Source organism: Quercus suber, unplaced genomic scaffold, assembly GCF_002906115.3.
Source record: "Quercus suber isolate HL8 unplaced genomic scaffold, Cork oak 2.0 scaffold_16, whole genome shotgun sequence".
Taxonomy (NCBI): domain Eukaryota; kingdom Viridiplantae; phylum Streptophyta; class Magnoliopsida; order Fagales; family Fagaceae; genus Quercus; species Quercus suber.
Window position 1 is genome coordinate 1494751 of NW_027069481.1, and position 13634 is coordinate 1508384.

A 13634-nucleotide genomic window follows, 5' to 3' on the forward strand; every position below is an offset into this window, starting at 1 on the left:
CTAAACTAATCTCATGAGAAAATTTGTGTTTTCAACGAGGCAATGGTAATATTTTTAATTCGGTACTTTACCTTTTATTAGTAATTATTATTATTATTATTATTATATATATATATATTTTAATCAAAAATAAGATTTTACGACCCTCGTGCCAATCCTTCGATCCAATCCCCAAACCCTTTTACTGATCCCATGTAGGATCTCAATCCTGAATTCCTGATAACCTTGGAGGAAACTATATAAAGGAGGGATGAAGTTGACAAAAGATCAAAATCCTCTAAAGTTAGAGCCGAAGAAGTTTTATCAATTAGCAGTAACCAAAGCAACAAAACTTGGATACAATAGTTTGTGATTTGCAAAGACAACGCTTTAAACACGATCCTTTCTTTTCAAAATTCTTAGACTTCCTCTCATTGGGCCATTAAAAATAGAGAAATGATATGTCTACAACATTTTTACAACATTTTTACAACAAATCCAAAGTGGCAGGTTGTTACTGGTTGTTATTGTTGGGGCAAAAAAGTAATCTTACTGTTAGTTTCAAATTTGAACCAATAACAACTAACCACATGTGATTTGTTGTAAAAATGTTGTAAAATTGTTATAGACGTAGCATCTCTCTTAAAAATATTATTGCTAGAACTAAACTGATTTTTTTTTTTTTTTTTTTTTGAATCAGAACTAAACTGATTTTAAGTTCCTTTATTGAATGGTTTGTTAATCATATTTTTTACAAGACTAAATATTCTTTCACACTTGTTTACATCTACAATTTCACACACATCTATTATTGATATAAATTATTTCATTATTCAGACTCTAAATTTTTCCTCATCTTGGTCAAATATCCAAGGGAGTCAATTCCGTACAGTACCGGCTGGTACCGCCGGTATATACCGTACCTTCAAGCAAACCGGTACATATAACCCCTCTGTTTCGTACCAGAAAAAATACCGGTCGTACCAGCCATGTACTGGCTAATTTCGAGCAATACCGGCCGGTATAGAAAAAGTTTTTTTTTTTTTTTTTTTTTAAGTTTTGTAATTTTTGAATTTTTTTTAGGGCAGAATGTAACTTATTTGCATTAACTTATTAGTATTATTTGTTTTCTTAGTATGCAATGGTAACTTTTAAGCTTTTTATTTTTTATATTGTGTTTTTTCTTTTTTCTTTTAATTGATACTTGTGGGGGCCTTTTTTGTTATGTTGGGTTGGGCTGCCCCTTTGTGAATATAGGCCCAAGTGTTCTGGGTTGTAGGAGTTGAGACCGGGCCAACTGGAACTCAACTTGGCCGGTTTGTGCGCAAACTTATGCCTCGTCTGCCAGGAGAGTGCTTGCCGCAAACTGAGTTGTGTTAGAGAAAAAAAAAACTTGCGGCAGGCAGATATAATTGATAAAACAAAATCACATATTCTGAAATGACCAGATAGTTCTTTTAATAAGAAATGACCGAACTATAACATTAACAATCTTTTACAAATAAATGGTAAGGATAGATGGCAATAAAGATTTAATCGACAGCAAATAAATTCAGTTCGGTCCGCCGGAGTAAGGCCAAAGAGGAAGAACGCCACTTCTCAACGCGATTAACCTCCGAGGAAAGGAAAACGAGATTCCTGCCGCTGAAGTTAATGGGTTTGAGGGAGGCGGACCTGAATGGACAATTCTCAAAATAATTATAGAAGAGAACAGGGATTCGAGAGGGAGAGAAAGGAAGGGGCCTATCAGTGCATGCCACTCTCACTTGCTCCTTTTTTTTTTCTCTTTCTTTCTTTCTTTTCTAGTCCTTTCTTAGTAATTTCCACTTTGGTCGTTTTTTAGTGTTATCCTCCTCTATTTTTCTAAGCAAGTTACAGAGTATTCTCTTTTTTAAGTTGCGTTGTATTGCTCTTGTGCTTGTTGTTGTTTTTGCACATGGTAGAGGCGCCCTTTTATAGTGCCTGCCGAGACCGATTCTTTACTATTCTACCCCCTAACCGTTTTTCGTCTGGTCTGGACGCACTCGCAGACCTTTACTGCTGTCTGCGAGCCCCTCTGTCACAGACACAGACAACGTTTTGTCTGTTAGTCCGCCACGGCACCTTGTCCTGCCGCGGTGATGTTTCTCTCTCCTATCCCTCATGGCATGCACCTATTGGTCCCCACTCAGCCTTGCCTCTTTTGGGTGATATTCCATCCCAGCAGGACGTATTCCCTAAAAGAGTCTGAGCAGGGACCTCAAAACAGGCCTTCCCCTCTCCCCACCTTCAAACCATGCCCTCTTACCTCTGACCCATGACCCCACCATGTCCTGTATTGGCTAGGTACAGGCTGGTGGTGTCTAGGCCTTGCGCGTGGTTTATGTCTGAAGGTTGTCTGCTGTTCATGCATCTGCCGTGGGCTGGGGACGTTGCTTGCATTGCCTGCTGTCCGTTTCTGGCTTCCCGCGAGTTACTGCTCTGATTTCCTATCCCCATAGGGCCTGGGCTTTACCGAGTACTGGGCCTTGTGTTCTTTTCAACCCAATTCTTTTCCCACCGTGTTATTTGGCCTTTCCTGCCGTGGCAATTTGTTCCTGCTAAGTCTCTTTTCAGGCCTGCCGTTCCTTTCTTTCCCCCAGTGGCTTAATATGGCCACTGGTGTTCTTGCTCGTGGGCTCCAATGTCCCTCTCTTTTCACTTGGGCTTATCCGGCCCATTTACTTCCTTTGGACTTTCTTGGTCCATTTACTAACTTTGTATCTCATGGGCATTTACTAACTCAATTGGGCTTCCTCGGCCCAATTTCCTCATTCTCATCCTTGAGGTTCATGAGCTTGCCATTATCCCCTACTTTCTTTGTTTACATTGTCTTGGGCCTGCCGCGGCCCATTCTTGCTTTTTCATAACATACATTGCCCATGGGTGTCATTTCTCTCTTTCCGGGCCCTTTGGGCCCATTTACTTCCTCAAGACCCATTTATTCATGTTATGGGCCTGTGTCCTACCTTTTCTACCGCTTGGGCCTAACAGTCTTATTCCATGCCTGCCACTCTTATTGCCTGCTTCGCTGGGTTGGGCTGGCTTTACAAAAATGACCCTCAACAATACTAAAGTCTAAAACCATGAATAATTAGTTTTGAATTGAGGAAATGTTTTATGCTAAACTTTTATATTTATTATAATATATATATATACACACACACATACGTGTATATATATATATATATATTATTTATAAATATAAAAAATAGCGGTAAACCCGAAACGGTACATCGGTATTGACCGATATCTGAAATATATCGTACCGCTGGCCAAACCGGTACAGCCTTCGATACGGTATTGACTCCCTTGCAAATACCTAGTAAGTACTAAGTAGTAACCAAAGAAAGGCTAAATAGAAAAAACTTAAAATTAAAATTCTACGTTAATTATTTCCAAGAAATTACCCTCTTATTCCTTCTTGCTTGATGTTGATCCTAAGCCTAAATTCTAAGTCTTATGTTATTTTTCTATTCTTCAATTTCGATGTAGCTTTCGTTTCGGTTGTGTCATGTATCAAAGTTGTCAAACTTTACATATTATTGTTATCTCATTAGATCACCTTTATTCTGCGAATAAATATTTAAAATAAATAAATAAAAACGTCAATTACGTGATTCTAATATTAAGGATAAAAGAAAATTGATATGATTTGTCATTTCAATTGGAATCTAATTCCAGTTGAAGAGATGTCGAGCCAATAAATATCTGTAAAGATTTGCCACTTTTTTTATATACAGATTTGCCTGAATCATTGAATTTAGGAACCGAAAGCCAAAGATTCTTAGACATAATGCTTCGAATACGTTTGTAAATTAGGTGGGAAAATGGCCCCAGAGTCCAGACCAAATCAAAAGATGCTTAGGGCGCATTTAATGAGGTTCAACTGAAAGAAGGATTTACTGAATCATAGAAAGTCCAATAATGCATATTTTATAAACACACAATACTTATATTAAACGGATATTTAATTACTTGAGAAAATCGCTAAGAAGAAGCATAGACATACTTTTCCAATAGGATCTATTGGGTAAAAGAAAAAATCTAGAGGAGATAGTGTTCTCTTTAAATATGCTTAAATCCAATAAAAAAATGTTTTATTACTTGAGAAATATAATACATTCTCCGATATCAATAAATTATGATAAAAATACCGAATGAATATATTGTATTTCTCTTATAATAAAATATATAATAGTACCTTTATATATGAAGTATATGAGTGCACTATAAGTATGTGTAAGTACAGTAAACCTAAAAAGCAAGGCCTATATGTCTATATATGTTAACAAGCACCTTAATATTCAACTTTGCACCATGTTTATACTGGAAAGTGGAAATAAGGTGATTAAGAAGTTCAAGATTTCATTCCAACCCTACCCTAAAGCTTAATTAGAAAGGATTTTTTGGCATTGCTTTATCCAATAGCACAGACGAGCGAAAGTATAATAGTTTATAGGTAGGTTCTATTACAAGGATGAGAGTTTTGAGTTTTGACACAACGAAATCTTATTCTTTTGAGCGTCGTGCATTGGCTACGACTTTTTTTTTTCTTATTCTTTTTGTTTGTGTTCCTAAACTAATTGTATTTTTGCACTCATTATCATATGCAAACTACCAAGAGTATATAGCTTAATTGATTAGTATTTCCTAACTTTTTAACAAATAATTTTTAGGTACTTCTAGAGTACGGTAATACCTAAATATTTTATCTTTTTAACATAGACATCCCAAAGTTCAAATCCCTCCTCCCTATTATAATTATTGAACTATATGAGATGAGTTCAAGTTACACCCGTTAGATCTCTTAGAAATTTACAGTGTTAAAAATGTGTAACTTTATAGGAGTTACACTAAATGTAACTTGAGCTCATTTCTATAATGGTGCTCTTATGACAATTGCTAAGAAACCAATTTAGAAAAAATTTGACACTATTTTCATAGAAAATATAAAAAGCCATAAAAATAATTAATTGATTTTTTTCCCATAAAAAATTTCTTAACATAGTTCCTTTTTCTTTTTTTGTTAATACATGATAGAAATTCTACTCTAGCCTGATCTAAGTGTATATGTGTATGAAGCTCCCTCCTAGAGACTTGAAACCTAACTCTTACCCCCCCCCACGCACATCCCACAAGCACTTATATATACTTGTGGACTGATCATCACATCAAGGGTGCATATTAATTTTAACATAGTTCCTAAACTAATACTATAGAGCATCCGTTAACTTTTTCATTCATATGCAAACCCACAATAATTACCTACATGGTTTAGCACTTTGCATGGCAACGGTAACTTTGACTTCTTGTTTGATGTTTGATACGAAGCAAGTGGCATTATTCGTCTTTATCAATGTTTTATTTTATTTTAGTGAGAAAAAGGGAAGGAAGGAAGGGAGGAAAGGCGAGAAATTTGGGGTAGAGACATAAAAGCAGGTTTTTTGTGCGTGATCGCCAAAAATTATAAAAAGGAATTATATTGGTAATTATGCCTGCCTTAAGGCCACTAAAAAAGGAAGCATGTGTAGTTGTCTACAAAGTGGTGATTAAATGATTTAAATCATTAAAAGGTAGGGGAGCAGAAATATTACGTTCCACCAAATTTGAGAGTGAAAGAGAAAGTTCATCCAAAAAAATAATTTGAAAGAGAGGATGACAGAAATGATGGTAGGGACTTAAATTCAGTGAGCTTTTGAGGTTGTGTGTGTGTGTGTGTTTTTTTTTTTTTTCCTTTTTTTTGGGGGGGCTAATAAAACTTTAGAAACGTATAGAGAGTTTTGTAATTGTTTAAATTAATCAAATCAAAGAAAACTATGGGAAAGGCAAAAAGTGAGTATTACTTACACATCAAATTGAACTTCATGTCCTAATTGATTCACTTAAACTCTCAATTTATTCATGCACAATTGGTACGGTGATTGAGAAATGCACCAAGCTTTGACACTTAACAAAATAACTAGAGATTAAATTGTAGTAACAATGCGTAGCACAAAAAAGTGAAAAACAAATCAAACTAAAATTTTACTTGAAATGAAAGTGTTAATGAGTAATGACCCATTTTAGCACTGACCCGTTGGATTATGCTGATGAACAACCATTGGAGGTTCACTTTAGCAACTGGTCCCAAGCAGCAGGCCCCACATAAAATCCTAATGGTTATTACCAGTCACACAGTATACAAATTCACAATACAAACGAGGAAAGACCACCAGAAAGCTCTCAAATTCCATTTCCACGATTTCCCAAACCCAAAATTTGCGGGTTTTTCTTTTATCAGGAGAAAAAACTTGGAGTTTACGTGTATTCTTTCCTATACATATAAAGTTGGAAACCTCTCCTGCCATTATTTCCATTACTCTAGTAGAGAATCAGAAAGCAATTTCTCACTTTTACGTGTGAAAATTCCCGTCTATTTCTCCATTTTCAGTTCTTCTACCTGCGTACTAATCATATAAATATAACCCCACCTCGCATTACCCAGCAACAACATCATCACCATCGTCATCATCATCATCTTCTTCTTCTTCTTCTTCTTAGCAATATCAGGCAATGCAGCATTTCCTTCACCATATATAGAAAAATCTAAAACACCATCAATAACCCATATTCATAGTAATGGATCTTATTATCAGCCTCATAGTCTTGCTGACATTGTGTAGAGGTAATTTTTCAAACGCTTCAGATTTTGCAGTCTTTGAATTATTGATTTATATATCAAAATCACTTTATATATTAATCTCAATATTCCTTACTTTGATACAGGTATATCTGGGGCTACATTTACATTATTAAACAAGTGTGACTATACGGTATGGCCTGGAATTCTAGCCAATGCAGGCAGCTCCAAATTAGATAGCACAGGGTTCGAACTCGGGTCAGGCGGGTCTCGGACCCTCCAAGCCCCACCAAACTGGTCAGGAAGATTCTGGGGCAGAACCGGTTGTACATTCGACCCAAACACCGGTCAAGGAAGCTGCACCACCGGTGACTGCGGGTCCAACCAGGTGGAATGCAACGGTGGAGGCCAAAAACCACCGGCAACTCTGGCGGAATTCACAGTCGGGTCGGGTACCCAAGACTTCTACGACGTGAGTCTAGTTGACGGGTACAATTTGCCTCTGATTATTGACCCGAGTGGCGGGTCGGGTAATTGCTTGTCAGTCGGGTGTGTGACCGACTTGAACCGACAGTGCCCGAATGAGTTACGGGTCGGGGACGGTTCGGCATGTAATAGTGCGTGTGATGCTTTAGGGAGCGATGAGTACTGCTGCCGTGGCGCGTATGGTTCTCCGAACACTTGTAAGCCGTCGAATTACTCGGAGATGTTTAAAGCGGCGTGTCCAAGAGCGTATAGCTACGCTTATGATGATGCCACTAGTACATTTACATGTACATCAGCCGATTATACCATTACATTCTGCCCTTCATCCACAAGGTAAGGATAGTATCCCACTATTTCGTATCCCACTATTTCGTATCTTTTCTTCTTTTTCTTTCCTTTTCTATTTTAAAATTTGAAGTTTTTATTCTTCTTGAATTTATTAATTTAATGCAGCTTAAAAAAAATTATTTATTTATTTATTTATTTATTTATTATTACAAAGAAGATGGATTTTTAGCTCGATAATTATCTTCTCACACTTGTTGATATACATTTCATACAGGCAATATTCATAATTTAACGTGAGATGTCTACAATTTTTGTTGATATGCACGTTTAAACAATAAAATGACTTATAAAAATAAGAAGTGCGAGAGAATTAATACTCATTTTTTAGCAATAAGTCTAGAATTACAATTTTTTCTCTTCTTACAATTGTTAAGGTCACAAATTATAAATGATATTTTCTCAAAAACATAAGTTATAAATTATAGATAATAAAAAAATGTAAATGATAAATCTCGTGGAAATCAATTAAAACTTAACATTGTGAAAAATAATGTGCATCTACTGTTCCATTTTTAGATGAATCTATCATGTGTTTTGACAATTTGTGCTGTCTTCTTTAAGACTACTCTACTTAGCTTTCGTATTACTTTTTTGCATTGCCTTTGTATGCAACAAGCTAGCATTTAATTAGTGTTGACTTGTGGGATACATAAAGGTGAGTCATACGCTACCTTTATGCAAGAATGTTGTCAATAATTTAATATATAATGGCTGTGATACAATTCAAGTTCATGTGGAGTTGGTCTTTGATTATATTGGTAGTAATTCGCATCCTATGAGAAATGGGATGAGATTGATTAATCCCTAGGAAGGTAGATGATCGTGACCTATGGCTCCATTGATCGTGTTAAATATATGAGCCTTATAAATATAAATAAAATCAACTTATTTTAATGAGTTTTAATATTTGATCAAAATTTTGAAGTTTATCACAATATTTTAATGAGATTTAATATGTTCCTACATTTTGATAGAGTTAATTAATATATTTGATTCACTCAACATGACCTTTAATATGACTTCCTGAGGTAACAAATTGCTGGGGGTGAGCAATGTGCAAAGAAAGAAGATTGGTGATAAGTCTATGCAAAAATGATGTTAGGTTTATTATTCATCAATAATGACTTGTCACTTAGGTGAGTTGTGTAAAAAAATAGTATAGTGTTTAATATGAGTTTGGGTTGCCTCTAATGTTCTTATATATTAGAGGTGACATGGGCACAACACATATCCTAATATAATCATATGTCAATCAAATATCCCATTCATTGCTCCCATTTAATATTCATGTGATTTCACTTAAATGTTGTAACTTATTTTAAAAAGTGAGATTTGTTTGGAACCCATTTCAATAAACGATGTATGTAAAAAATTTGTATCTAAAATAAATTTACCTTTTTTTTTTAAGAAGAAGCTATACCTAATAAGACAAATATATCAAATAAGCAACCTTTGAAACCCTTCCAAAACACACTTATTCACTAAATAGCGCATTTTGATATTTGATTTACTTGTTACACAATAAGAAAACATAACATAAACTAGAAGAGTTTACCCTTTTTTTTTACAAGAAACGAAAATGTTTACCTAAATGTTATATAATTCAGTACTCCTGTTGGAATTATTTTAATTTGAATGGAAAGGATATTATAGCATTTTGTTTTCATTAAGACAATATTTCCGAGCTATGTCATACATCTTCCACGAAATTTATGTGCTTTTTTTCAAATGTTTTTTGTTTCAACAGTCAAAAAGCTGCAACAAATACACCTCCCACAACCACAACAAGCATAACAAATAGCTCTGGAACCGAGTCAGGTGAGGTGCCAATGGGGACCAACAGCTCTTGGTTACCAATCTTTTCTACGGGAGACTCATCCAAGACCCTCCCTTTTTGTACTTTACTCATTCGTACATTGACTTCCTTTCTCTTCCTCTTCTTGCTTAACTCTTAGTCTCTCTCTCCCCCCATGTTTTAGTCCTTATTTTAGATTTCCGGGCCACATCCCACATGCATAGATATTTGAAATTTTACGTATCTCTTTAATTGTTTCACTCTGAATTTGTGGAAGGATTTGTAATTTCTGCAACAAATTAGAAAGAAAGAGCTAATTTTCTTAAGAAGAGAATTTCATTATTCGAACCGAGTTCCATGTGCTAGAAAACTGAAAGTGTTTGCTTTACTTTTAAGTCTTTGTATATATACATGGGTTGGCGGGCAACTGCTAAAGTAGGTCAACTTTGCTGGAATTGCAAGCTTTGCTAGTAATGTGATTTTGGGAGGCAATGATGGTGCCTCTAGAAGCGGCTGTGTAAGCATTATTTATTTATTTATTTAGATCTATCTCCATTTGGGATATATTTGTTTATTATTTTCCTTTATATCTAAGGCTTATCAGATATATATATATATATACATTTTTTTTTTTTGAAAACCGGACTGAACTTTGATTAAAAAGAGTCGGCTAAATCAACCTGAACTACAACTAAAAATGGTGGGGGAACATCCTCCATCCACACTAAAAAATCCGAAATATTAAAAACATGTCTTGCTAAACAATGAGCAACAAAATTACATTCTCTCTTTACATGAGAGTAAAGCAATTGATTGAAATTTTCTGCACTAAACTTAACGTCATCAATCAACAATCCAAACGAAGCTAGTGAACTGTGGTCGCTTGATAAAGCTTTCATGATTGTGAGTGAGTCACCTTCCAGTACAGCCTTGGTAATGCCAATCTCTGCCACGAAAGACACCGCCTTAGCTGCTACCAAAACCTCAATTTCATTGTTGTTGTAGGCTTGAGACAACCGTTGGGAGCAAGAAGCAATAACCTGACCCGAGTTGTTTCAAATAACCACACCAATGCCTGCTACGTTAGCACTAGAAAAAACAGATCCATCAAAATTAATTTTCATTAAATCCGCTGGAGGAGGTTGGCATCTAGTTCTATGATTGACCAGCCCTCCCATCACCGGAGTTGCAGATGGTTGACTAGCCCAGAAATCAGCAAGTTTCACTGAAGAAATCTAGAAAATCTAGTGTAGTGGAGTAGTGATGAGAATCAACAAGCATTCAAGGATCCATTGCATGTTCCAGTTGGGCCTATTACTAAAGCAAGATCCAAGAAAATCAAAGAAGCACTTAATGGACTTATTCAAGAGATTTAGGCTGATTCTAACGGAGGACATTCCAAACTTGGTCCAAAGGAAGATGAAGGCGTAATAAATTTAATCCAAGCTATTGAGGGCTGATCTGGCTTAATTGGGCATGATTTATGGCGTGGATTAATGGCTGATTGATTTTCCAGCTCCATATCAGTTAATAGATATTTTTCCTAGTCTGGAGCATCTAGTTTTGGACCAGATCTACCTTAATTTTAGGCTTTTATTATTTAGAACGTTTTTAGCTATTTTTCCTATTTTTGATTTGCTAATTTCAGACCAAATCAACTTTTATTTAGGGTTTTATTATTTAGTACGTTTTTTATATTTTCTATTTCCAGTCATGTCATATAAATAGCATGCACTCATTGTAATAGAGAGATTATTGAATAAAAATAAAAAAATGTGAGGCTTTGCTTTTCTTTTAGTTCTTTAAGAACTGTGAACTTATCAGGGATTCTTCCTTGTGGCGTTCAAACTTTATACCTTTAGTTCGTGATTCCATTATAATCATTGGGTCAAGGTCTATTACTTATACCTTTGGTTCGTGTTTCACTTATAAACGTTGGGTCAGGGTTTTATCAAAATCTGAATTTTAGCTTTCTTGGGCAATCATTCCAATATTGTTTGTTGGGTCTCAAAGCGTGTCGATTGAGATTCGCATCAAGTAGCAACCTAGTTGAGTCGGACCTTATTACGTTGATTCCATATCCCCCACGCTACCATCACAAAGAGTTCCACTTCACTTGGCTGTGTGAGTATCCATGAGAGTAATTCTTTGAAATTCAGGAAGCTTGATTCTCAGCGCATTTGGCAATGAGCAAATCTCTCCCATACCATGTCTAGCTCCTTGTGAAGCCACAGAGCATGCAGCAGAGACTCTTGGGCTTCATGGCAGCGGTCACACAGCGGATCATCGATGATGTTATGTCGAACTAATGCTTCTTTTGTTGGCATCGCACCTCTACAAGCCCTCCACAGTAGATTTTTCACTTTGTTAGGAATTTGGAGAGACCAAATCCCTTTCCACAAACTTGAATCTGCACCTGAATCTACCTACACAGAATCCATCTCAGCTTCTTCCTTGAGGAACCTATATCCAATTTTACAAGTATACTATCCATCATTCGTATATGACCAAATCAGGACATCTTCATTCACTCTTCAGCTTAGTGGGATTTTTTAATAATTGTTGGTTCCTCCTGTGAAAAAATCCCTTCAATCATTTCCTCGTTCCACCTCCTTTCACTCTCATCAATCAAGACAGCCACCGAACAATTCTCCATGGACTCAATTGGATATAAAACCACTTGGGAAGAGTTTTTCCTTGGAATCCATCTATGCTGCCATATGTTAATTGATTTCCCATCCCCAACTCTCCATCTAGCCCCTCTTTGAATGACATCTCGCCCTTTAAGGATACTCCTCCAAGCATATGATCCTCCCCTCAAATCCTTGGCCTCCATAATTGAACAATTTGAGAAAAAAACAAGCTCTGAACACCTATAAAATAGAGATGATGTATTATGTAAAAGGCACCAAGCTTGCTTTGCCAACAAAGAGTCATTATACAATGCTAAATCTTGGAATCCCACTCCACCCACCATTTTGGATTTTGTCAACTCATCCCACTTCACCCAATGAATCTTTCTACAATCGCCTCTTTGCCCCCTACCAAAATTTTGTAATCATTGCTTCAATATCTTGACACAAACCCAAGGGAATTTTGAAGCATCCCATAGTGTATGTGGGGATTGATTTCCCATCCCCAACTTTCCATCTAGCCCCTCTTTGAATGACATCTCACCCTTTAAGGATACTCCTCCAAGCGTATGATCCTCCCCTCGAATCCTTGGCCTCCATAATTGAACAATTTGGGAAAAAACAAGCTTTGAACACCTTATAAAATAGAGATGATCTATTATGTAAAAGGCACCAAGCTTGCCTTGCCAACAAAGAGTCATTATACAATGCCAAATCTTGGAATCCCACTCCACCCACCATTTTGGATTTTGTCAACTCATCCCACTTCACCCAATGAATCTTTCTACGGTCGCCTCTTTCCCCACCAAAATTTTTTAATCATTGCTTCAATATCTTGACACAAACCCAAGGGAATTTTGAAGCATCCCATAGTGTATGTGGGGATTGCTTGAATAATAGATTTTATTAAGAAAGAACTAAAAGGTTCAAATCTCTCTTACCATTGTTGCAACAAGAAAAAGAAAAAAAAAATTAATGAGATTTCTGAAATAATCCTAAATCCAGGAATGACGTCTTTTTATTGCAACTTGATCCATTGTTTTATTAATATTAAGCGAGTAATATTTAAAAAATGTTATATTGATTCAAAGAAAATTAGTTTGGATTAAGATGGTAATGATTTGTTTTGTTGATAGATTTTTGGAAGTTGGTGCTTATCTTGAGAGGTTATGTATAAATTTAGATTCAGAGAAGGCAACCAAATAATTATGATTTTTCAATTACAAATCATAGTTGGTGTAAAAAGAAATAGTAGAATTCATGTGTGAGTGATTGATTTGCTTTTTTTTTTTTTTTTTTAAAAAAAAAAAAAAAAAAAAAAGATAAATGTTATGTTCATAACACTTTCACAACAAATTCTAAGTGATAGTGAGGTTTTTGTTTCCTAAGTAAATCGTTATAAAGGTCAGGTCTTTATGTAATAACAAGTGTCTTTCATCAGAAGTAACAAAAGGGTAAAGTTGCATAGGTATATTAATCACCTCTCTCATTCCTCACTAAAGTATGAGTTTTTCAATCAAAAATTCAAAATAGGAAAATCTAAGAAGAGATTAGCCAAGAAAATTACCTAACGAGTTGTGATCAAAGCCATTATAAAGGAGCAATACTTAGAATGCTAGGAGAATGAGGTGGGCCTTTCATTGGTGATGGATGTCAAGCAAGTGCCAATGTATCTCATATCTTCTTCAAATGGTGAAACTGGGCTTCTATTACTGGGCCTTAAGGCACTATGAGAAGGGCTTGTAAAACAGAT

General features: G+C 35.7%; 1 protein-coding gene across 1 annotated transcript; it reads left to right on the top strand.

The window, feature by feature from the left end:
• The first annotated feature begins 6158 nt into the window (after positions 1–6158).
• LOC112025508 (thaumatin-like protein 1) lies at positions 6159–9703 on the top strand. Its single transcript, XM_024058186.2, has 3 exons — positions 6159–6664; positions 6766–7438; positions 9201–9703. Exons 1-3 carry the CDS (start codon positions 6619–6621, stop codon positions 9406–9408), a joined length of 927 nt encoding a protein of 308 aa, XP_023913954.1. The 5' UTR covers positions 6159–6618; the 3' UTR covers positions 9409–9703.
• The last annotated feature ends 3931 nt before the right edge of the window (positions 9704–13634 follow it).